Source organism: Perna viridis, chromosome 2 (genome assembly GCF_037379345.1).
Source record: "Perna viridis isolate PV_CMFRI_1.1 ecotype Kerala chromosome 2, ASM3737934v1, whole genome shotgun sequence".
Taxonomy (NCBI): Eukaryota; Metazoa; Mollusca; class Bivalvia; order Mytilida; family Mytilidae; genus Perna; species Perna viridis.
This window is the reverse complement of record NC_142446.1, coordinates 36865764-36892618: the sequence shown is the minus strand read 5'-3', so window position 1 is coordinate 36892618 and position 26855 is coordinate 36865764. Positions and strand designations below refer to the sequence as shown.

Below are 26855 nucleotides of genomic sequence, written 5' to 3'. Positions count from 1 at the left end.
TACACATCAATGAAAATCTCCTTTTCATTGGGAACCAAAATTCGTGGTTTGGCCTACTCATGAAATCCACAAAAATTGGTACCCAACAAACAATAGTATTTTCACAATAGTCCGAATTTCCTGTGACCATGCAACCCTCTTCTTTTTTATTTGGATATTGATATGACGGGTTGGAGTCAGTACAATGTGCTATACAAAAAGTTGGAGATTCAGCAGTGCTGCAGAGTACTACCTTTCAACTGCTTCTAAAGACTTCCAATTTAAAGTCGTGCAAGTCACACCTATCTAGTTTGATTCCGGAATCATTTTCATGTATGATGATATGTCAAAATGTATGTCAAAAGGTTATAATGAATCTTAAATCTTACAATTGTGTCATAAAGAACTATAGATGTCAGCTGCATATTGAAAATTGTGATACGTTAAGGTATCATATGAAACAAAAAAGCTAGTGCAAGATTTTTTTTAAGTTGGAACATGATATGAGGCAGCTGAAACTTGAACCGCTCCTAACCGATGCAGAGAAACAGTTCCAAACCCCAATTTAGGCATTTACATGTGTGTATCAGGTTGCCGGCTGCTTGGTCCGATCAAATCTGAGTCCAACTTGTGACTTAAAGATATTGCGGGAGTGGGATCGAGAAATTGTACAGTGTAATGCCATCTTCCAGAACTTTTTAAGGGCACACAGTATTTTTCAATTTAATTTTATTTGTACTATAGCTGAAATATTGCTGTTCGGACGTTAAACCCCAACAAACAATATTTGTACTACCATGCCAATCCCTTCCAGAGCATATCATTTATTGATGAGTAGAAATTTCAGTACTTATTACCAGTTGATTAATCAAGCTGGACAGTAATGCAAAGGCAGTTAATGATCACAGGAAAATCCTGACTGCATATGTTCCCAGCTTTCATTCTAACCTGGTACATTAATTGGTAATTTTTATAGCAAATGTGGGATCAGCATACATGAAAATGATTCGAAATGTGAACTAGGTAGGTTTGACGTGTACAGTTTTATCTTGAAAGTAGTTAGAAGCAGTTACTCTGCGTTACCACTGAATCTCCAATTTTTTGTATGACACTTTGTTCTGACCCCAACCCGACATATTGATATCCAAATAAAAAAGCTGGACTGTGTATACAAATAGGAGAAAAGTCTTTTAACTGAATTGTTTTTATTGTAGACATTGATCAGCTTAATTTGTGAGAAGATGTTTCCTAGACCCAAACCAGGAGAAACAGAGGATGACCTACTGAAATTCCAAAGGGAATTTCTGGCAAACCAAACACAATCGTCAGCAACTATTGTGAAAAGAGGTGATAAAAGGAAATCTGAAGATGGAAATCAAACTGAAACAAAGAGAGATGTTGTTAAGATGGAAGGTACATACATATATACACATATGTATAGTTCAATCATTATATGTATGTACATGTTGTTGACTTTATTCAAGAATATTGTAGTATTTTTTTTCAGTTTTATTGACATTAGCTATAAGATTCCATATAGTCTCTATACATAAGAGAGCCCTCGGCAGTGTACAAATCCTAACAGCTGATTTTTAACTAGATTGGGAATATCTATTCCATGTTGGTGAACAGTTTTGAAAAAAAAAGATTGTAGAGGTCACGAGCAAAATGCATCTTGATACAGATGTTTGTATAATGTCTTTCCAAAATTTAGTATCAAAACAAAACTTTATTTCACAAAGACAAAATTAAAAGCAAAAATTGCTTTAATCCAAGAATAAATTTACAGGAAATATTCTCTGGCAAAGATACAAGAAACATACTTCATTATGTATTACATGTACATGTATAATTTCTTATTACACATTTACATGTACTTTTATTTAAGGCATTGTCTATTTTTGTGATGTCAATTTTTAGTGTTTCCATCTAATGAGCAGCCAGAGGGTCAAACAGTAAAAAAATCCAGATTTAAACAGTCTCAGGAAAAGACAGTGAAACACAATACTGATTTTGATCCAGAAGAGGAAATAGACAGTAAATATAAGTTTTCCAATGAAGAAACAAGTTTTTTTTTTCATTAAATAATGAAATTTCTATAGTACATATAGGAGCTATAGATGGTAAGTTGCCTATCCAGTCAAAAAATATCTACATGTGTATAGAGATCAGTTTTTCATGCATTAAGTAGAAAATTTCACTACTTTATGTACAATTATTTGTTATTCAAAAATGTTATTATCTGTTTTAGAAAGAAATAAGCCAAATATAAAAAAGCAAGACATAAGTTATTTTCTATAGTCTAACTCTACAATTTCTACATGTATGTTATTGTCTTTTTATGCTTTTTTTAAAGGACATGATACCCATATGGCTGCGGTTTTAACCAAAATCATTGTAAGTGTTAACAATAAGTTTTAACTTCCTTTGTTTTGTAGGGCAGATTGAACTCATACATGTATTTTGGTTGATTAAGGCCATATTGAAAAAAATATCTGTTGCAAAAAAGTTTCTTATGTCTTATATCTTTTATTTTTTACTACAGTCATTTTATGACCAAAACAAAATTAATTATTGTAGATATGTATTATGGTATGACAGTGCTTTAGTAGTCATTTGTCTCATCCTAATCCAAAGGCACTTGCTTTTTGTTTAAAAGCTTAAGTATTGCTCAATTAATTTCTATGAAATTTTAATTCAGTTGCCATGAGGATGGTAATGATTAACTTAAGGAATTGTGGTCCAACCATTTAGGAAGTTTGGGGTCTAAAGGGACCAAAATTAAGCACTTTTTAAAAAGATGTATAATTTACATGCAAAACACTTCTTGACCAATGTCATTTTTTTGAGTACTTTGATGTAATAGATCTATTTATGTTTTTTTTAGATTTGGACCCTTTTTTCAGGTTGGTCATAGTGGGGTCACAAATTGTATGACAATATAAAAAAAAAAATCGAAAATTTTTTATTTTCCAATATGGTAATTCTATCATGTACTAAAATTTTTGATTCTGCACCTCATTTTCAAATAGGTCCACATTGAGGTCCAAATTTTTTTTGGTGAAAAGTTACTTTTTCATGTCAAACTTTCTTGTGAATAGCAGAAAATTAATGAAGTCTTTGAATGTAGTTTTTTTCATTCTTGTCCAAAGTGTTCAGTGTCAAACCTCTGTGGTCATATCAAGCTGCACCCCATGGAGCATTTTTCCCTTTGTAAAAAATTCTTTTTCATCATCAAGTATGGACTCAAAAAACATTAAAACTGACATGTAAAAGAGGCTGAAGATATCTAGTTAAGATAGATCTCTAGTTCATTTACGGTTTTGCCATGCCTCATTATAAATGTATTACATTATGTTTCTTTATGCAATATTTCATTATCTATTGTTGCAGTCTTGTGAATCCAGAGATTTTGAAATGGAGTTCCATTGAAAAGGGGTCCCCAAAACACATTCTCCCCTTTGATCTATCACTAACATGTGGCTGCTCACATTATTGCTTGATAGTCAAGATCATACAATCTTGAATCATGTCACTATTAACCAATTTAATAGTTTGAGTTCACCATCTCCTTTTCATCTAGATCATTTCTGTTTTATTTTAGGAAAGAGACACAAGAAATATCGCTGTCACTCTACCAAATCCACGCATAGATGGATTTCCTCAAGCTCAGCACATTGATCCGAAGAGTATAAGTGTAAGTTCAGTTAAATGATGCCTTTCTTTTTTTACCTTTTTACTTCACCTGACCCAAAAAGGGCTATGTGATTTGTTGCCATCACTTGGGGTCCGTCTTTTTGTTAACAGTTTTTCAACACTCTTCTCCCCCAAAAATACAGGATTAATTAGAACCAAACTTGGTATGAATGCTCCTTGGGGTATTCTGCATGAAACTGGTTTGGTTTTTTTTATCCATTGAAAAACATGGCCACTGTTACTACAATAGAACATGGGGTCAGACAGAATTTTTTTTAAATGCATTTCCAAAACCATTATGTTTAGCAAAATTCTTAAAAAAGGTAAAAGTGTTCAGCATGATTAGGTCTTTTTTGTGGTCAGTTTTCATATAAATCTGTTAAGCCAAATTGGTGTAATTGCCCTTTCTCAACGTTTTTTGCTATTTTTATTGTTATTACTCTCAAAGATCTTCTCTTTTTTCACTACTTGACCAATTAAAACCAAACTTGGTATAAATGTTCCTTAGGGTATTCTGCATAGAACTGATGTGGTTAGGAGTTTTGATCTGTTAAAAAAAAAATTGGCTACCTTTACTGAAAATAGAATATAGGGGTCAGACCAAAGTTTTTTGCATATATTTCCAGAACCATTATGTTTAGCAAATTCTGTAAAGTGTTCTATAGCATGATGATATCTACCTCTGTGGTTGATTTTTTGTGTAAATCTGTTAAGCCATTTTGGAGTTATTGCCCTTTTTAACTTTTTTTTTGTATATTTAATGTAATGACTTTAATTAAAACTTCTCCTCAGAAACTACTGGACAGAATTCAATGAAAATTGATATGATTGCTCCATAGGTATGAGTGTTAGGAATTTTTATCCAAGAAAAAACATGGCCGCTTTTACAAAAAAATAGAATGTTGCTTATTAAGCCAGTTGAATGATTTAGGCTGTTTAGAGCTTCTAGTTTAATCGTTTAATACTATTTGTATCTAATCACAGCAAATTTTTGTTCTTGTTCCCACTGAATTCCTGAATTAATGTTACAAAAAAATTACTGAAAAGAATATTGTCATATTGGAAAGTATTAACAAAATTATTTCATATACCTGTATTTGACAGTATTTCAAAAACCTTGAAATGTAATTAAAGTAATAAGTTGTATTTGAAAATAGCCTTTACAAAACCAAAATAGACAGTTCAAAAGAAGTTCAATTAAGAAAAACTTTATTGTAATTGTTTACTACTACTATTCTATCTCTTAAACAGCAACTGCCTTTACCAAACGCAGGGAAAAAGAAGAAAAGTCTATTTGCTCAGCAATTTTCTGGTACTACAGCAGCCAAAGATTTTAGTTCCATATTGAAACAGGAAACAAATAAAACTTCAGGAGTAGAACAAATGGAAACCAGTGCAGAAGGTATTTGCAGGGTTCTCAATAAGTGCCGGCGACCGGCGTTTTCACCGTCTACTTTGATATTGGCGCTGGTTATTTTGTTGCTAAAAAAAAATAAGGTATCTTTTGGTAAACGAGGGCCCTCAATGGTGCCACCTACTTTTAATTTTCTTCCACCTACTTTAAAACTTATTGAGAACCCTGATTTGTTCAACACTTTGTACCCCATGAAAATCTAAATCTGTTCACTATAAAATAAGAATCACATTTTTGTCCAAAATGATAGTAATTTCAGACTACAGTATTTTGTATCTTTAGCTGATATTTTATTAGAAAAATATTATGATTAAAACTACAGTTACACTTAAGTACTATTTATGCTAGGAATAAAAAAAATGCATTTTGACTATGTTACTAGTGTTTACTTTGTAACAAAGAATGTGACAAGTTTTTTTTATGCTAGTCATTTTTTTTTCAGTGTGAATAATGAAATATGTAAAAAAGTTTATTTTGTACTTATCAGTCACAATAACTTATGTGGCTGTAAAATACCGGTAAACAAACCTACACTTTTCAGGTAGTCTAAGGGAATTGTAAACTGACTTTATGATTCAAATTATATCTTTTACTATTAAAAGTACTTACTAAGCCCTCTTCAGGCATGGATGCACATATTGATGAATGAATCCTTGAGTGCCAACTAAATTATTTAGTAATGCATTCATTATGCTGCTATGGTTTCCATAGGTAGATCTTTTTTACTTGACCAGAGTGCTGCCCTGTGCACAATCGTCCTCTTTTCTCATCTAAGCTTGGCACGTTAACTACTATACAAAAACTATTTTTTTTAGCAAGTTCAGGACCCTGTGTAATTGAAGGGACAGGATTAAGTGCTACTTTTGGCAAAGACGAAGCTGATAAAATTCATCAGGAAAACATACATAAACTGCAAAGCATGTCAGAGGCAGAGATTATGGAAGAGCAAAGAAAATTATTTGAGGTTTTAGGTGAGTTGATATAGTAAATTGGTGACGGAGTACCGACAGAAGAAAAAGATACATGTAAGGTATACTCCATGTGGTAAATAACTAAAACATGCTATGAGGGGTTTTAAGGATTTATTTGGTAAAATGTTCTTCTTAATGCAAGGACGCTTCCTTTATCATTGTTTTTTCATTTTATTAATTTCAAATTTATGGTACTTTTACATTACTAAACATTAAGTGAACAGGAATATTACACGCCTGTGTACAGATATGAATTTATATCATTTTATAATTATAGAAAAGAGAGGTTTTATAACATCCCTTGATAAATAGTCATTTTAATATGATTTTTGATATCAACTGTTTCTGATTTATATCAATCACCCTATCAGTTATCATTTAGTCTGCCATTTCCATAATGGGTTTTCACCTTACAGCAGACAGTAGTGGAATGTAACTGAAAACAAAATAAAATGATTAAATAATTAATGACATCGACTTCTACATTTTGACAAAATTGATGAGGGATGAAAATTGTTCAAGGAAAAAGAAAAAGATGATGACAGTCTTTGGTCATGTTATTCTAAATAATTAAGCTGTCTTGGGATGCTAATTTACATTTGCTTGGTCATCACCTTAATTTCAATAAAACTAAGAGACAGATAGTTAAAGTATAGTTTAGTTACTATTAATGATGAGTGATTGAAAGTTATTGGTTTCAAAATCATTACTCATACAACTGTGTAGTGGCATGAAATGTACAGGTTACTTAATTTTAAGAGCCTCTGAAAATACTTTTCAAAAACTTTTGAGGAATATTTTCTGTATTGTTCACCAGAAATTAGAGTAATGTTGTATTTTTATTTGCAAGTTGTAAATGATAAAAGTCTCAAAGAAATATAATATATGTTTAATTTTGTTGCATATTACAGATCCAAAGTTAGTGGAATTTCTCAGGAAAAAGAAAGCTGCAGTTCATTCACAGGACAAAGCATCACTGAATCCAGAGCCACATTTGGACATACCTAAAACAGGGAAAAAGAAACCAGCAACACGAATAGGTAGGTTTAGTTTGACATTCTGTGTGTCTCTTCCAAATATATTTCAAAGAATTGCATGGAAATATAAATGTGGTCTATAACAGTCATTTTAAATTGCTTTACACTTTTTAAGAAGAAGATGAGCTTCCAGTGAAGCCTAAGAAAGAATGGAAGAACATGGAAAAGACAGAATATGACAAGCTAGAATGGATGAAAGATTTACCTCCTCCATCAACAGACAATAAAGAGGTTCAGATAACATTAAAAACAATTTTAAAAAAGATATGTGATTTGAGGGCAAGCTCAGAGATTTGTTAAGATGCTAGATTTGCTGCTGGAATATTATGTTGTATTAAATATCCAGAGTGAAAGGATTTTAATACATATACTCACATAATCTTCCTCAAAAGTTTTCAGCAGCATTGATTGAAAGTAATGCAGCTAATTAATTGGAAGTATAATGCTTGTGAAGCAATGACTACAGCTCTACATGAGGACAATTTTTAGCTGTCAATGTGATTTTACTACATGTGGCATTCTCTCAGATTTTTGTTGTTTATACTGAAACTATTCTTACTTTAAGTAATTACAAGTGACTGGATTTGCATGTTAACTGTGATATACCTAAAATGAGATGTCCCTTGATTATTGATGCCTTTGTAGTAAATGAAATGAAATAGACACTACATTATTTAAATATAATCTTTCTATACTCACCAGTTCTGCATTAGTCAGGTATTGTCTTTCATTTTTTAGACTGGTCAACATGCAAGATTTGACTTCCATGGTAACCTAATGACAGCTGATGCAGTGGTCCCTGTAAATATTGGTTTACATCACCATGGTGATGAACCTGAGGTAATATAACAGCTTTTCTCTATTAATAAATACTAACATTTTAGCTACAGATATTTTTAGCTCACCTGGCCAAAGGCCAAGTGAGCTATTGCCATCACTATTGTCGTCATCTTCCGTTAACAATTTTTCAAAAATCTTCACCTCTGAAACTACTGAGAGGAATTATATGAAACTTTGCACAGATGTGTTTAGATTATTGATCCGTCAAAAAACATGGCAGCCATTACTAAAAATAGAAAATAGGGGTAAGACTAGTTTTTCGCATATATCTCTAAAACCGTTAGGTTAAGCCAAATACTGACTAGGTAAAAGTGCTAAGCATGATGAGAGCTATCTGTGGTCAAATTTTCATTTTAATCTGTCGAGCCGTTTATGAGTTACTGCCCTTTTTTAACATTTTTTTGCTATTTTTAATGTTATTTCTTTCAAAATTCTTCTCCTCTGACCCTACTTGACCAGTTGAAATCAAACTTAATTTGAATGTTTCTTGGGGTATCTTGCACAAAACTTGTGTTTAGATTTTGATCCGTTAAAAGACATGGCAGCTGTTACGAAAGATAGAACATAGGGGTCAGACTGTAGTCTTTCACATATCTCTCCAAAATTGTTAGGTTTAGCCAAATTCTGAATTAGGAGATATTGCCCTTTTTCGGTGTTTTTTTTATCGGTTTTTTTTTTTAACGTCATTACTTTCAAAAATCTTCTCTGACACTATTTAACCAACTGGAACCAACTCTGTATGAATGTCCTCGGGGTATCTTGCACAAAAGTTATGTTTAGATTATTGATCCATCAAAAACATGGCCGCCATTACTAAAAATAGAACATGGGGGTCAGACTGTAGATTTTTGATTATATACCTCCAAAACCGTTAGGTTTAACCAAATTCTGACTTAAGGTAAAAGTGTTCAGCATGATGAGATCTATCTGTGGTCAAATTTTCATTTTTATCTGTTAATAGCCATGTATTGATCCTTATGATAAGTCCTACCAAAGTCTTCTTGGGTCAAAATTATTAGTTAATTCTTGTTAAATTTATTGCCATTGAAAGACAAAATTTAACAAGGTGAGCAATTTAGGCTCCTGGGAGCCTCTTGTTATCAAAGCTGACATATATTTTTTTAACATTCTTTTAAGTGTTCATACCAGTGTTCTGTTGATTTGTTTTTCATTATTATTTTTCATTAACAACAATAACTTGTCTTATAAAACATAAGGAAATGAAATAAAATATTTTCTTGATATGACATATTTGCAGAGACCTGGATACACATTAGAAGAGTTGTTCCATCTAGCTCGTAGCACCAACAATCAGCAGAGGACCTTAGCTCTACAGACTCTGTCTAATATAATCCATAAGGTCCATTGTGGAGATTTAGAGGCCTTAGTCCAGTCACCAGTTCTACCTGCTCTAATTGATGCTGGAATAATGTTTCTTTTGAGATGGGCCCTAGATGATTCAGTTGATATGGTTGTAACAGCTGCTGTATCAGCTCTCTGCAGTCTTTTAGTGTCTGATGCTGATGAGGTTTGTATAGGTTGAGATAGATCTCAACATGTTTGTTGTTATTTTTTTGAGATAGGCTTTGGAAGATTTGGTTGACATGAGCTTAAGTACCATTATTGACCATATATTTTTTCCTTCTACAATTAAAGAATGGAATAAACTCGATATCTGCACGAGAGAACTAGATTCAATTTCTAAGTTCAAGCCCACTTTTAAAAGTAATACAAATATCTTGCAAGTTCCAAAGCATTTTTCTTTTGGTCCACGGAAACTAAATATTATTCTGACCCAGCTAAGACATTCTGTATCTTCCTTAAAGCATGACTTGCACAGAATGAATATAGTGGATGCACCTTTTTGTAGATGCGGAAGAATGGAAGATGTTAATCACTTCTTTTTTCATTGTCCGTTATATGATGAAATAAGAGCACGCCTTTTAAACCACATTAACTGGATTCCTGATACTTTAACAATAGATGTTGAACTTCTTACACGTGGTAGTTTGGAATTAACATATGATCAAAACATAAGTTTATTGAAGCACGTTCTAGCCTTTATCAAAGATTCTGAGAGATTTTCTGTTGTCTAATAACTTGTAAGATATTACTTTGTGTACCCACTCTCCTACCACCATCATCACCACTATCATCATCACTACTTTTCTGTCAATTTTTTTTTTTTTTTTTTTTTTTTTTTTTATTTCTTTTCCATTTCTTTCTCTTTATTTTCTATCTTTAAATTTAACTGATTATTATAAGTATACACAGTTGATGCATGCTCAATGTCATTTTGTTATTGTATATTATATTGTATTTAGAAGAGAACCTTGTAAGTGTGATTTACTTTTGTTCAATCCCTTTTGTTTATATGCAAATAAAATATGTTTAAACTAAGACCATATATGATGTTGCTGATTTTTCACTAATTTCTCCAATAAAGATTATTTATTAAGACTGAATGATATATCTGTATACTATGTTTAAGATAAGAAAAGGAGAAATTTTGATTGATTTTTTTCTCATTTGATTTTTTAAGTAAAATTGTTTTACTGGTATATTAAAATTATTGTTAAATGAAAAACAAATATAGAATATGCAAAATTTGTACGAAAAGTTTCCACATGGATTTTGACAGGGTTCAGTTTGTTTGTTACCAACCAAATCATTCATTGCATATTGAAACTCAGTACCTTACATTATGTTGATGAACTAAAGTATAAAGGATGTAATTCTTTATCATCAGACTGGTCTGGACAGGGTGTATTCATGGCATCAAGGTCATTGTTTACCAAAACATCAGCCAAGGACATCTGAACATCAACCAAAGATAAAATTGCCTGGTGAGGAAGAAACGCCTGAGGAGACAGATGCTGATCTTTTAAAAAAAGATATAATTCTGGTACATAAATGAAGCTAATGTTCTCTCGAGCACTGTCTGTTTATGCTGATTATAGCAGTGTTATTTTTAGTAATTCGAAATTTTAGAATCTTAATTTTTGTTAACATGCATTAGAAGCAATTTGCTTACCTTCTTGTAAAAAGTCTCTACTCTATGCAATGCCAATTCTTGAATTAGATACTTATGTAATGGAAAAGATAAAGTAAAACTTTTATTAACAGACTGAATCAACTAATTCCTCCAGAGTCCAATACTGATCACATGCCACTAAATACCACTATTGGATTTAAAATCCCAGTTCATATATTCAGAAACATAGACATCATCTAGACACAATAAAATGTATATAAAACTTCTATACAGCTTTAGCTTGTAACATTAACTTATTGTTATGTAACTTTTATTGCAAGCATAGCAATGAAATGACTTATGCAGGATAGTCATGTCCTGTATATGTAGGGGTCTGGAATATAAATAGCTCAAAGTTATTTGGCTGAAAATGATGAACATAATTTTGGAAGTGATTGAACTTTTAATGAAGTCAGCGAGTGGGTCTTGCAGAGTCTCACATTCCCCTGTCTAGATAATGTAATATGCATACAGCTCTCTGTCTACACAGTAAATCAGTAAATCAGAGCAGTGAGGGAATGTTTTTTGTGATAATGCTTCAGTGAGGGAATGTTTTTTTGTGATAATGCTTCATTATGGTAATGTTTTTTGTGATAATGCCTATGCTCCTTTTCATTTTCTTTTTTTTTTCATTTCTTAGTTTTGAAACTTGAAATGACCAAAAAAGGAGGATAAATATTTTTTAAATTTAGGTCAAGAAGTTTTTTTCTTGACAAAAATTAATGTCAATGATGTAGTAAGTTGTATACATGTAATTGCACTCTATTGCGAATTTTATAATTATAGTGTTTAGTGAGCAGAATGAATTTCCTACAGAGACTGAGATACATATTAACGAAGTCCAAGCCACAAGCTCCTGTTGTTATCAATATACTAAAAATACTATGCAGAGTGGCTCACCATTCAAGCAAAGTAGCTTATGATGTAAGTTAAGTTCTCAACAACTTTACAGGAACAAGTATTAGCAAGACCAATTATGATAGGCCCATGTCTGCAATTACCATTTTTAACTTACCAAACAGAGGAGGCATTGTTGTTCTATGAAAGTTTTATTTCTCGTTCTGAATCTGTTGTATTAAATTTTCACCTGTTACACACTTCACCATTGTGTCATATAGTATGTGGATAATTGAAATGTTTTTAGTTTTTGGAGTATCAATGTTTATGAATCAATCAAACAACAAAATTCAAATCCAAACAAAAACAAAGCTGGGTAAAAACAATTATGTTTTTGAAACTTCACAAGCCTTGAAATTTTACATAATTACAAAATAGTAGAATGTTGATATTTTTAAGTAATGTTCAAATATTTAGCAAAATAGGAATGATTGTAGTGTTGGATTATTGGAAAACAAGATGATATTATTTACTTTGAAGGGTTTAAAAAAAGGAGGAATACTTTATTATGAATGTTATCTAATACCTGAATGTCAATTATATAGACAGTCAAGAAACATAGACAAAATCTGAATGTCAATTATATAGACAGAGTAAAAAAAAGATAGACAAAAACTACCAAAAGAACAATTGATAATTTAGAAGTTAACACACAAAATGCTTAAAGTAGATAAGCAATTACAGACTGTGCCATGAAAAATGAGTGTGTCCTCATAAATTTAAAATTACTACTATTTAGTATTACCATGTAAATATCATTAATATTTACAGGTATTCCTCTGTCAGGGGTTGTTGGATGTAATACTTCAGGATTTTTTACCAACCAGCTGGCACTTCGAAGGTAGAGTTCGAAATTATCAGACAGCAGTACTTTTTAGCTCACCTGCCTGAAGGTTATTTGAGCTATTGCCATCACTTGGCGTCCGTCATCGTCGTCATTAACAATTTTTCAAAACTCTTCTCCTCTGACACTAGTTGACCAATTGGAACAAAACTTGATATGAATGTTCCTTGGGGTATTCTGCATAGAATGGGTGTGGGGATTTTTGATCCATCGAAAAGAATGGCAGCCATTACTAAAAATAGAACAAAGGGGTCAAACAGTGGTTTTTCACATATATCTCCAAAACCGTTACATTTAGCAAATATATTTCTCTAGCTGAAATGACCCTTATTATAAAGCCTTCAAAATTCTTCAGGGATCTAAACTGCCAGGTGACTCCTTGTAAGAGTTATTGCCCTTGAATGATGAAAAATGACAGTTATTTTAACAGTTTTCTGCCAATATCTTGAAAACTATAATAGATAGAAGGAAACTGTCCATTGCTGAAATGATCCTTATGATAGTCCTACCATTGTCTTCAATTGGACTACTCCTTGTTAAATTTATTGCCCTTGAAAGACAATCTTTAACCAGGTGAGTGATTCAGGCTTCTGGGAGCCACTTGTTCACCATTATGTAGCAGGGTATTACTAAATATTCCATTTTGTGCCTTTTTAATATATATACTTAGTATGTAAAGAATTTATAGGGTTTTCTAACTGGCGTCTGTTGGTAATTTAAATCTGATTATGCTATTAAGGAGTAGTTTCGATGTTACATCTTACATCATGAACAATAAATGGAAAAAAAAAGAACACATTTGGTGAAAAAATGCACCAGGGAATAACTTAAATTCAAAAGATTTAATACCTTCAGAAGTCACTATAACAACAATTATAAACACACCTTTAAGCAAGCTCTGGAACGCCTCAGTGCATGTATAACATTTGAATTTTATTCTCCTGTTTGTTGTGCAAGTTGTAAAGTAGTCAATCATTTTGTGAAATTATAATTTTATAATTTGAAGGTACTGGAATGCCTTTATCTAATATTTATGGAATTCCTGTTGCAATGGCAATGAGATTGATGAGATGTCTGGCTCAAGCTGGCAGAAACATGGCCTCCATTTTGGTAAAGAAGTATTATTGTAGATACAGTTTTCTTTAAATTACTTGCATAATTGGCTACTTTTGTTCTTACATGTACATTTAATATCCAAACAGATGATTTAACAAAGTCTAAATTACAAACCTTATCTATATTTTTTATATAATTACATTTACCTTGCATATCATTAAAATACATTTATCTCGATATAGAAGATGTTTAATGAGTCAATGAAACACATCTTCTAGGTATATACAAAGGCCACGCCAAAATTAAGTAGATTACTTTATTGGTCACTGTGTATGGCCTATTTCCTTTTTATTTCTTTTAAAAAAAATTGATTGAAAATAAGAGTAATATATCAAATGTAATTATAAGAATTGAATGTTTCAATTTTTTATGTTTCACCTGCATGTAAAACAATTGACTGGTTACAATTTTTACATAAAGTGCTCAGTAGAAATTTTACATGTTGAGGAAGCATAAAAAAGAAACTTTTAAATCTTAAATAGAAAATGGTGTTCTACATGTTTTGGTATGCTGAATTTATAGGATGTAGTACATGATGTTGAAATGAATGGTAATGGTAAGGTCTGAAATTTTGATTTTTTTGTTGGGTAAAATTGGGATAGAAAAGATGCCTTGTTTTTGGATGCAAAAATGATGTATGGACAAGAAAAGTTAGGTAGAATTGTTTTGTTTTTTTTGTACAGCTCTTAAACTTTTTGTAGAAATCTAAACATCAAAAATGTAAGAAAAAAATTATTTGAGGTTATGGTGTTTAAATCATTTACACATGGGCTGGGAATTTAATACGGAGGGTAAGTGAAGCATGAAGAAAGAAGATAAAGACCAGCCTGTATGTAAATGAGTACAAATAATACCTAGCATGAATTATTTCTATTCTATTATGACATTTTAAGACTTTTTGCCACTGAATCTTCTAGAGGTATAAATATCTTTTGTCATTTTAAAGACATCATATCAGAATTTTATTTGATTATCAGTCTAGGTAAAATTTGTCCACTCATAAAGCCTGTAACCAAGTCTTATACTGACATTTTCTTTTTTATGTTAGACAATATACATTATGTAGCTATAAGATTTTTTTCCAGTTGGCAGAAAACCTGCTACAAGCCAGATTGCTAAGATATATGGTAGAAATAAAACCACAGTAAGTAACTTAGACCCTTTATGATCATTCATATATTATTTTCTCCATTCTAATTGACAGACCTTCTTATTTATGGTTACATATAGATTCTCTTTCAGTCTAGAGGAGATTACAAGATTTCTCCATGCAAGATAGTTTAATATTAGATTTTAACCCATGAGCTTCAGCAAGTTGGTTAAATCTAAAATTTGAATATCGAGAGTGGAGAAATATTGTAATTCCTAAAGGCGTAGGAGGAGATGTGTTTCTCCCATGAATTCTGTAGAAAACTTGGAAATGTAAAATGGCAGGAAAATTCTGGCAGAAATTTAACCACCACCCAGTAGTTAAAAAGTTTCATGCATTTTTAATCACAGGCTTAGAATTGGAGAACAGGACTTATGACATCTTTAAATTTTGAGCAATTGGAATATAACAATTTTTTTCAACTATACTAGAATGACTGAATTGACAGCAAATTTCAAGGCACAATCGAGCTAATAATGTTGTGGTTTAAGCTTATATTTATACCCTAATGTCAACTTCCTGTTTAGCAAAATGAGGGTTTTCATAGCTCAACAACTTGAGACGTCACGTTTTTTGTTTTTAAAAATTAACAGAATGGTATAATCATGATAATTTACCAATAGCACTAGATATTTATGTTATTCTGATTTCATTCTAAGGACTCTTGACCTACCAGAACTAGAGGCTTATCTGTTACAGACAGAGAGTTATAGGACTTGGAAGGTCTATTTAATGTATGGACTAGCCACAGAAATCTATATGTAAGTTCTTAAAGGACATCTTATATTTGTAAATGTATATTTTCACGTCTTTTTAACTCATGAAATAAAGTTCAGGGTTATTTAGGAATCATAATGTCTATAAATATACCTTTTTGTCTGTCTGTCTGTCTGCTTGTCTTCCTTTCTATCCATCTGTCTGTACTTGTAAGCAGAACTACTTTAGGAATCAGAATGTCTGTAAATATACTTTTTTGTCTGTTTACTTGTCTTTCTTTCTATCCATCTGTCTGTACTTGTAAGCAGAACTACTTTAGGAATCATAATGTCTATAAATAAACCTTTTTGTCTGTCTGCTTGTCTTTCTTTCTTTCTATCCATCTGTCTGTACTTGTAAGCAGAACTACTTTAAAACAACTCAGTGGATTTAGATGAATATAGCTAATTGTCTTGTTATTCCCCATACTGGTAAATACTTCCCAGTGTTTAGCTTAGCAGACTTTCTGTTCATGACCATTTTAATCTGTGTCACAGTCTATTTTTGACCCTATACTTGTGAATTATGTGTCAGGCAGAAGTTTCACAAAAATAAATGTTATTGTAAAACTGCCTGTAAAAATAATGTCACAATGCAAATTTTTATTATGATGTCATCAAAATTAGCACTGATGACTATTTTGTTAAATCAACAAATATCTTTATTATACAGTTATGTGTTTCAGATGCATTTTCTGTTCCTCTTTATTTTATGGTTTAATAAGCTAAGCACTTGCTTTTTGCACAAACATTATTGCATACACTCAAAATTGCAAAGATTTCATGGTTTTATTTTCAGTGACATGTTCCCTGTTATTGTTGATAAACTGAAGATGATAGAGGAGTGTATTACAAGTGACTCATTGACTGGGTACCAGTTAGATAACATTACAGAATGTATAGGTGCACTTGAGGCTGTTGTACACATAGCTGGTTCAACCAATAACCAAAAAGCAAAATTCAATAGGAGGTAATTATAAGAAATTGTATCTTCTTAATATTCTACTAGAGTTCTACAAATATTTGATAAATTCTGTTGCGGTGTGTTTTTTGCTCTTGAAAAGAGGAATATCTATGAACCAACAACTGTCTATTGTGGACAGTTTTTGTATAGAAATATGAAAAATTTGAAGGATACATAATACAGGATATAAACTATTATCGTTAACTATAGGAGACATAGTGAATCACCTTATTAATTGCAATTTTCTGACATCTGTCTGACGTCAACTTGTAATTGAAGTCCTCATAAAATATTTTGCAGATTTTAGTGAAGCTTTAAACAGGTCTAGTGTACCACACTTGAGCCTTTTTATTTGATGGGGCAACTCAAGCATGAAAGTAGATGATTTATCTTAACAAGTTCATTTGATAAACTTATTAACTTCTGGTTTCTTTTTTTAGCCAGGAGGGAGAATCTATGGAAGTTGAAAGTTCTGTGGTTACAGCCATGCCAGCTGTGAACTGGGGTCATGTGGCTGACCTTTTGCACCCTATAGCAAGGTCACTAACCAAAGTCATGACCTACATAAAAGATAATTACCAATTTAAGGTATAGCTATTGATAAAGTGAAAGTTTAAAGAAATGTTGAAATTATAGAATTTTTCATGAATTTATTGTTATATAGTTAACCATATGAATGCAATTCTATGTTTACAATATGGAGGAAATCTCCTATTTCCTACTTGACAGGATTTATCTCCAATGTGTAGAGTTATCTTATCAAGTCTCTTTAAAGACTTCTGTTGGAAAACTTGTGGGTTTTTTTGGGGAGAGTGGTTAGGGTAAAAAAAACTATATTTGTGTACTTCTGTATTCATTTCAATACAAGATAATTGCATTTGTCACAAAAATGAGAACTTCATAGTAATGTGATTTACAGTTGTTTAACTTCAAATTTAGAATGAAAATGTTAATTTTTATAAGTTATCCAACATTCATGTATTAAAGACTCATATTTATAATATTTTTTTTTAATTAACATTCTACTAAATGAATTATTTCAAGCACAAGGCCTGATCTTTTTTTAATAATTTCAGAAAGTAGATCTACAATGTGCCATAGCTTGTATGAGTTTCCTGACAACATATTATCTGAAGCTTTGCACACAGGTTTGTTCTACACTAATTTATTATAAATGTTGGAGAATGTACTGTAGAATTGAATTAGTTCTTACGTACCAATTCATATGTAATTTATATGCTACCTACGGTAAAGTTGATATAATGTACCGAAAAACCACTGAACAAATGGTGTTTTTTGGTTTAAAATGAATTTTTAGATAGTTTGATGTCTTCAGTTTGGTCAAGCTTATTTATTTCCTCTGTAAATGGCCGTTATTCATTGAAAACAGATTACATAGAAAGGGTTATATTTAGTGAGCGATATCATCCCATTGAAAATCTTTAATTCTTCTGTTAGCTATAGTGACCAAAACTTCCAAGGGTAAGATTTTAAATTCTCGTATGTGACTTTGAGAACATTGAAATCCTAAATTAGGGGATCTAATTTTTCTGAGTATTTATTTCTGGCATTATTGATTCTTTTTGTTACTCTTTAAGTAGCACTACAGCTAAGAATCATGCAGAAGTGATACATGGTTAGAAAGCCTACATATTTTTATTTTTGATATCATGTTTAAAATGCTTTAGTAAACAGAAATTAACATTTGGTTTTTCATATAACCGGTGCTCATCGGAGATAAAAATTGTATAGAATGCACTGTAGAATTCAAAAGTAAGGGAGATAACTCTGTAAATGACATTCAAATACAATAGAATCTATTGGACTTTCAATATTGATTATTGCCTAAGAGCAGGCAGATTTGAATGAATAATTACACATTTCATAATATAGACCCATAAAACAACTTAATTACAAAAATAAAAATATGTAGCCTTTTTTTGGGGTGTATCACATTTTTCAGATTTTGCATGATTTTTACAAAGACTGCTACTTCAAATATATTTATGTTTTGTATAATCAAGACATTATAAAATGTTTAATTGTGACATCACAAGTGTTGGATGTTTTAGCTCCCCAATTGGTGAGATTAGGATTTTTCACAAAAGAAATATACTTGTTTCAAAAGTGATCAATTCATAATCTTTTCACTAGTTTTGCTGCACTCTTCTTGTGAAGAAGGCAAAGATTCTAACACTCCTGAACAAAATACCAGATCTTCATGACTCAATATCTTATATAAGAACCAAGTTTTCTTTTAGAAATGCAGACTTTACTTTATAGTTGGTTTGAAAGATATAATATTTGTAAATGTTTACTTTAGATTGGGCTGAGTACAGTGGATTATTTACAACAGATAGAGACATTCTGTGATGATGTTTTACTTCCTTGTTGGAAATCTATTGGATTCAGGGTAATATTGGAAAGACTTTGGTAAGTTACCATAGTGAACAATATTATTATGGAAAAACGTGTCTAGATAAGTATATTAGAGTTTCTAACTTTAAATACCAATATAAACATTACCATGTGGTTAATCTTTGCATCTTTTGCAGTGATCTGGAATAAAAGAAATGCTATAGAATATTTAAGATAATTTTATTTCTCCTTCTGTGTACTGTATTTTGGTGTGTATAATGCACGTATTAGAAATAATTTCCAGAGCATTGGGGGATGCGTGTTATGCATTAATATATAAAATTTGGCCAAGAAATAAAAGATTTTTCTAAGAGAGAAGAGATTGCATAGTGTAAACAAACAAACCAGAAGTGAAATGTTACAGAAAGAAAGTTTATATAATCATCCAATACATATTTAAAGCTGCATTTGCTGTCATTTTTGTAAATTTTTGTTTCTGTTGAAAAATACCTTAACTTTGTATTCTTTCTTCTAAATTGTACTTTTCCTGTATAATTTTGTTTGATATCCACATATAAAATGCTTCAAATACATGAAATAGGTGTCTGTATTTATTGTCTTGCAAGACAAAAAATCAACCTAGAGAAGTTTATATGCATGTGACTTCTGGTGACCTTAATCTGTACATATGCTGTAAGGCTTGCTTCTTTAATAAATCTGATTGCAAAGTGAAAGTGGTTATCCAATGGGAAGGAATACCGACGGACTCAAGCCGTAAGAGAAAAAAGGTCGAATATAACGCAAGGATCAATTTGAAATTTACGTATTATAATATAATATGGCTCAAATATGGTCATTATTTATTCAAAAACTAATCAAGAAGTAGATGAAATGAAATGAAAACAAGACACATGCTTACCTGTGTATCTGTTATTGTTACTTTTTTACCAAGGTTAAAGTATTTTTAACCCAGGTGTATGCACTTTCCGCAATCTTCAGAAGTAATGGCGAAAAATAATTATATCAGAGCTATCAAACTTCTCTGATTAAAAAAACGTTGTTTTCACAATATTCTGCAGGTATTATCAACATTTATTGCTTCAATTGCATTACTACAAACTTATGTCGTTGAAAAAGCAAAATTCAGTAGAATCAAAACTGATCAAATTTGGTAGCTAATGCAGCTTTAAGTATTGAATTTTAAATGTTATTGTCTGCAAAACAAGTTTAAATGTCTTAATAACATGTTTCAGACATTGGTTGTACAATGTTTCTTTCTTATAAAACACCGTTAGAGGTTAAAATGAAACAGCTAAAAAACAAAATGTAACGGTCCTTTTTTATCAAACCCTCCTTATTTAATGCTTTTGCAGCTGAAAATGATTATTTTGAAACTTATGTTGATTGTTTTTAACAATTTTCTTTCTTTAAAGTATGCTTTAAAATGAAAAATTACGAAATTTGAGTAACAACCATAACTGGAAATGTCCAATTTCCCCAATTTTCTTTCTTTAAAGTGTGGTTTAAAATGAAAAATTATGAAATTTGAGTAACAACCAAAACTGCAAATGTCCAATTTCCCCGACTTTTGATTTTGTTTTATAAGCCATTACATACATCCTGTGCCAATTTTATCTTGCTTTGAAATTTAAATTATCCAATTTATGTAGATACTGTTCTTTACAAGATGTTTAAGTGTGAATAGAAGTTTCTTTCCTTCACATTTATGTATGAAATACTTGATCAAGGTAAATAAATTGACCGATCAAGTACAAAATATTGATCTTTTGTCTTACAAAATTCTGCTGCATTCTATGTCTAAAAAATATTTTTTTTCAAATGTTTTGACCTTCAAAATTGGACTGTGCACAATACATAAATGTGCATTATACACACCAAAATACGTTAATCAAGAAGTGAGGAAAAATTATTATTCTTATTGGGACCCAATGGTTGAAAATTGCTATGGCAGACTGGTAAACACAGAGACATTAGCAAAATTCTGGACTTTTATATTGACAATTCATGTAGTATTATATGTGATAAATAATAGAAATGCAAGAAAGTAAATAGAAGTAGTAAGATGTCTACAAATTATTCTTCTTACTGATTTTTTTTCAGTCAGTTTTCAAATATTCTGAAACCACTTGCTGAAAAGAGAAAAGAAGTGGTGGGGAATTTACCTTTTCTTGGATGCTCTTGTGTGAAAGAGGAAGAAACATTACCTGTACTACAGAAAGGAAGTCCATTTGGTTTTGTCACAGCTCTTATTAGACTGATTGAAACTTTTTGTCAAATACACAAAGGTCTTCGAGAAAAGGTGATAGAAAAATTCAGCCAAAATTTGTCATTGTATTTTGAACTGCACATTCACTTATCATTTTTTATTAAGTCCCTTATTGATACAACTTAGGTCTGATATCTTTTAGTACAACAACATCAGTTGTGAATTAGCATTGAATTAGGGTTTTAATTTGCATAATTTAATATCAGCTGTATTCTTATTTTGTTGTAGCTTTCATCCTTTCAAATATCTCAAGAATAGAAAAGAAGTACCTTTTTGGAATAAACAATCACATTGGCTATTATATCTACTCCATGTATTATTGATATTAGCATTTTGAATGTTTTAGCTATTTCCTTTTGAAAGTACCACTCTAGATAATTTTTCGGTCTGATTTGGTTAATTTGGCCATGTAAGAATTGACATACCTAATATTTTTTTGCTTTTTGTTTCTAACACTGATTATTATTGTTGGTTACAGCTTTTGCCTTTAGTTCTTGATGATGTTGACATCACTAGTTACATGAAGAAAGTGGCGGGATGTAAACAAAGCTGTCTCCATAGTAACCATTTTACTAGATTTGAGAACCTGTTACAGTATTACTACCTGAAGCTTATCAATCTACAGGTATTATAAATGTACATTTACATGAAGCAAATGAAATAAAAAGATGGAAAACTAAGAAATATGCAGAACTTACATGAAAGAAAATAATGTTAGTCATGATCATTGATAATTATGCAATAAGGGCCAAAAATATGGAAAGGATAACACTTAACTAAGCTTAATCAAACTTTTTTTAAATTGATTAAATTTTTATCTCCAAGACCATACTATTCATAGTATATCTACTTCTATGTAATTGTGTGTCTTTGTTACCTTAATGTGTCTCATTTGTGTTAGCCTTCAGAAAATTCAATTTTTATTGTCAAATTTTATGTCTTGTTTTAATTGTCATTTAAAAGTTCATTAACCTATTTAAGTGTCTGTTTTTACTATTATTCCTGCAATTTGAGTGCATGTTTATGATGTATTTCAGGACAATGAAGTTGCACAGGACACATCAATGCTACAGTGTTTGACCTTGAAACTATTGACAAGGTTACACCATGGTGATGAATATTTGGCCCATGATCTATTGACATCAGTAGTATTCAGACCATCAATTTGGAGGTAACTATTATAAACTTAACAGATTTGATAAAAAAATCAATATTTGACTCTTTGTTTGACAAAAATAATTTTGTTGTACATATTAAAAATAATGCCATTATGCTTTCTTTAATGCAACTGCACAAAAATGTTGGTAGTGTATTGTTGTCATTTTTGTTTTCCTAACCATTAGACTGTAGATTGTCTGTAAAATAGCTCTTCATCTTGAAATAAACTATTGCAAGTGAATTTCTAGCTAAATAGGTCTTAAACTGACAAATTAATAACTGTAATGGAACATATAAAACAAAATATAAGAATATTTCCTACTCAAATAAATCTTAAAGATAAAAATGGAGAACTTGTTGATACTACTCACTCATAGCATATTAGATACAATTATAGTTATTATGAAAGTTCTTAATCTGTTCTTATGGAAGAGATGGCACCATGATAGTCCTAGTAAAGTAAAAAACTTAGCCTTGAAACCTATTAAATTTTATTAAATGAAGAATGTATGTAAACAGAATTAGTGGGATACATTTCATTTATAGTATCCCTACAGAAGAGGAGACCCTAGTTTCCCTTCAAGACATGAAACTATCTGATGCCACACATCTACGCAGTGCCACTCAAGAAGAGATAACTTTTACCTGCTCCCAGCTGGCAGCCACAGCAAGGTCACAGTTGAACAGTATCAGGGCAACGTACATCAAAGCTTTCAGTTACTTTGAGAAAGAGGCCTATACATCAAGGTATTATATTATACAGTAATGGACCCAGGCAAGGGATCCAATGTTTGGATTTTCCTTTTTTCTGGAAAGGTTTGTAAATTTTGTAAAAATTAGATAAAAATGAGCAAATGATAGACTGAAACCCCCCCCCCCTTTTATAAATTTGTAGATCCACCTTGATATATGTAAATAAAATATTGCAAATGGAAAAGGAGATGTACATGGATGTAAATATTTTGCACACATAACACTGTTAAATAGCCAAATACTAGTTGATAACCTGTACATAGCTATCAGATGTTCATATTTTATCTATGTTATAGCTATCAGATGTTCATATTGTATCTATGTTATCCATTACCTCTGCTGCTGAGCAATTCTATGAAAATAAAGGACATTTATGCATGTAATAAAATGTAATACCTTGGGTTACTTCCAAAATTTTGCTGAATTAATATGAAATGCAATATTTTTTATACACAAATGACAAAATAACTCTTGTAATATTAGGCCAACTAAAACATTTTTTTTTGGTTCTCAGGTCCTACCTTGTTTTTTTTTTTTTTAAGAATACCTCATAATCCATTTTTTATGAGCAATGTAATATGCACCCTTTTCACTTTCTGAGGACAATAAACAGGTAAATAGAAATGTCTGTTTTTACATAAAAATTGACCTGAGAACCTTGAAATTAACTATGCTTTGTATAGCTTTTTGTAATATTAACTTGATTTTTCAACAGGCATTTGTTCCTTTCAAATCCATTTCAAGTGAGAACCTTCCTTGTTTCCAGTATTGAAGAGTTCTTGTTGCCTAGTGATTGGATGTACATGCCTCTTATATACCTGTACAACCATTTCAGTTCTGTGTAAGTTAATGAAAGTGCTAAAGCATGCTAAACCCTTATAAATATTTGGTGAAAGACAGAGACTCCAGCCAAGTACAAAAGATGAGCATCATACCCTGGTACCTCTATTACAAATATTGAGGTGGAGTAGAAGCTTTCAAGTTGAAAATATGATAAAATATTGAGAGTTTCAACATAAATTAGATTGATAGTAAATCATAAACCTTAAGTACTTTATCATTACACATATAGAATAACAACAGTCTGAAAATAGGGATAGATGTGATGTTCTGTCAAGATGTTCGAAAGTGGTGGGATTTTGTTTATCCGTAATGTCAGTTAAAATGAAGTGACATTGTCATTGGAATTGACAATATTTTTGACAATATTTTTAGTGTCATGACAGTAAGCCGAAATAAAAAATATTGGGAAGTAAGAATTGAGGGAAATCAATAAAATTGTTGATAAGTTACTTTGGTATATATAATGCTGCCATTTAATGAGGTAAACGTTGAAATTGGTTTATTTGTTTTGTAACCATCTGTGTTTCACAACATGTGTAGAATTGTCAAAGTCACTGTGATTTTTTTCTATTTCATAAAAAAAAAAATCATTTCAATTACGTGCAATCTCTCATTCCTTTTCATCTGAAAAAAAATTGCTGGCTTGCATCTGTTTCTTGAATGATTTCAGTGGATTGGAAGTTCAGAATGCCCTATCAGTAGGTGAGACAGAAACCATTTCTAATGTGCTAAAATGGATCTTCTTACTAGAGAGGGAACAACCTGCTGTCATGGCAACCATATCTATCACTCTAAAGATCTCTAGATTGATGTGCACATTTCTCACAGGTACTGAATCATATTAGAAACCTATCTCACAAATTAATTTTGTGGTTAAAGAAAAAAAAAAATCATTTGTTTGTAGCTTATTGAATTCTTAAGGGCATCCAAGTTTTTAATTGAAATTTTTTATTTCATGGGGATTTTGAATTTGTGGTTGCAGTTAATTGCAAAAATAATGAAAACTACAAAAAATGGGTACTCCACGAACAATAGTATTTCCACAGTAATTATTTTCAATAACTTAGTTTTGGAAAACTGCAACTATTATTTCAGAAAATTTTAGATCACAGCAATGTTTTGTTTTTTTATAGAGTAAAAATTCAGAATTTAATTATTGAATAATTACAGACTTAGCAACTTGCTGTAGTTGCATTAACATAAATCATGGGATTTTTATACACCAATCTATTGAGAAATCTATTTCTATAGTATGGTATAGTGCTGTTGGTACATACACACATTGCACAATAACTCAAAAATGCTTTTAAGGATCATATCATTTATTGTTACAATATTTGTCATCATGCAGAAAGTTCCCTTTTGTTTTTCATTGTTTTCAAATGTTTGTATTCTGCTTAATTGGACATCAGCATTAAACAAAATTAGGGGTGCTGAGGAACAGACATATCATGTGGTCACCAAAGCTGTTTACTGTACATATCATCATAATTAGCTTTTATATAATTTTCATACTTTTTACCATATATGACATTGCTGTCTTAAACTGTACTAGTAGTTTCTTCTTTAATTTTCCAGGAAATGACTTGTTTTTAGATAAGACTGTGCACTGCTACCTTGCTGCATTTCTAAGAGAATATACCAAGCCTGTTTATCTTGACAAGATGAACTTTGATGAGAACATACCTGGAATACTGTCTTTCTATGATTTGTATGTTAATTTTAGTATAATTTAATTTGATTAGGTGGTTTGTGATAAGCCTTTTGATATATGTATAAACTAACTTGATACAGTGACCTCATTCATGTCAATTTGTCAGCTATAACTTCCAAAATCTGCTCCAAAATACCATAAATTTTTCGTTGTTAATAAAAAAAAATTTGGTTTATTTTTTAACAAGTGATATTGTAATATCATTTCTGTAGAAATCTGTTTTCTTAATGGTGTGATGTAATTATGAGGTCATATTAATGAGTTTTTTGTTAAAAATTGAAGAAATCTTATAAAATCCTTAATTTTATGTTAGTTTAAAAAAAAATATTAAACTCCACATTCTTCCACCAACATGTTAATTTGATATGTTGAGTATAATAAGTGTACATAAAACATACCAAAAGGACATTTTGGTTGAAGGGTGTATGGGCATCAAATTTTAACAATAATAGACAAAATAATAGCATCTTTTATCAATTTTTTAAAATAAATTGCCAAATTTGACCATTTTCATGATGCCTTTCTCAATTTTAGTTTTGTAATTGAAAGTCAAGTTGTAAAACAATTAAGTTTGTTTATCAGAAGTTCAAATGTACGCATATATTTAGGAAAGTGGAAAGAAAAATTTTTTTAGGACCATTGTAAACTTTAATAGCTCTGACCTCTTTAGCCTCTTTAGTAAATGAATATAAATCTCTCTTCACAGCATAAAAAGTATCATTCACAGTTTGTAAATGTCAGTTTTGTTTTTTTTTGCACAATATTGTTTTCAACATTTTTCGCTGTGAAGAAATATTGCAAAAATAAATCCTAATATGCAGAATGTTTTAACAAATTTTTATATCCCATTCAACTAAGTTTTGGAGGGTGTAATTTTTTGATCTATCAGTCAGTCATCATTGTGGTGTTGCCAGGATACAAACTTTAAAATTTTGTCTGATTTCCTTCAAAATTTAATGTGGCATTGGTAACCAGAAAAGCTTGGACAAGATTATAATTAGTTTTCACAGAAATATGGTAATTGGACCACTGTTTGGAACTTTCA

At 30.9% G+C, this 26855-nt stretch overlaps 1 protein-coding gene across 4 annotated transcripts in view; it reads left to right on the top strand.

Moving 5' to 3' along the window:
* Window positions 1-26855, top strand: part of LOC148624878 (RNA polymerase II-associated protein 1-like) — a 30276-nt gene that overhangs the window by 1388 nt on the left and 2033 nt on the right. For 3 of the 4 annotated variants that reach the window (XM_088567926.1, XM_088567928.1, XM_088567927.1), the window contains 27 exons: window positions 1194-1392; window positions 1900-2016; window positions 2336-2376; window positions 3584-3676; window positions 4927-5077; window positions 5905-6060; window positions 6972-7100; window positions 7213-7328; window positions 7836-7937; window positions 9196-9465; window positions 10687-10842; window positions 11758-11895; window positions 12640-12709; window positions 13719-13822; window positions 14914-14972; window positions 15638-15739; window positions 16533-16703; window positions 17138-17285; window positions 17774-17845; window positions 19021-19130; window positions 21177-21375; window positions 21821-21967; window positions 22380-22513; window positions 23047-23247; window positions 23969-24094; window positions 24767-24924; window positions 25675-25807. In XM_088567926.1, the coding sequence (XP_088424052.1) occupies window positions 1221-1392; window positions 1900-2016; window positions 2336-2376; window positions 3584-3676; window positions 4927-5077; window positions 5905-6060; window positions 6972-7100; window positions 7213-7328; window positions 7836-7937; window positions 9196-9465; window positions 10687-10842; window positions 11758-11895; window positions 12640-12709; window positions 13719-13822; window positions 14914-14972; window positions 15638-15739; window positions 16533-16703; window positions 17138-17285; window positions 17774-17845; window positions 19021-19130; window positions 21177-21375; window positions 21821-21967; window positions 22380-22513; window positions 23047-23247; window positions 23969-24094; window positions 24767-24924; window positions 25675-25807 (3575 nt within the window). In that variant the 5' untranslated portion in view covers window positions 1194-1220. The remainder of the gene's footprint in view (window positions 1-1193; window positions 1393-1899; window positions 2017-2335; window positions 2377-3583; window positions 3677-4926; window positions 5078-5904; window positions 6061-6971; window positions 7101-7212; window positions 7329-7835; window positions 7938-9195; window positions 9466-10686; window positions 10843-11757; window positions 11896-12639; window positions 12710-13718; window positions 13823-14913; window positions 14973-15637; window positions 15740-16532; window positions 16704-17137; window positions 17286-17773; window positions 17846-19020; window positions 19131-21176; window positions 21376-21820; window positions 21968-22379; window positions 22514-23046; window positions 23248-23968; window positions 24095-24766; window positions 24925-25674; window positions 25808-26855) is intronic. The other variant, XM_088567929.1, reaches the window with a different exon arrangement.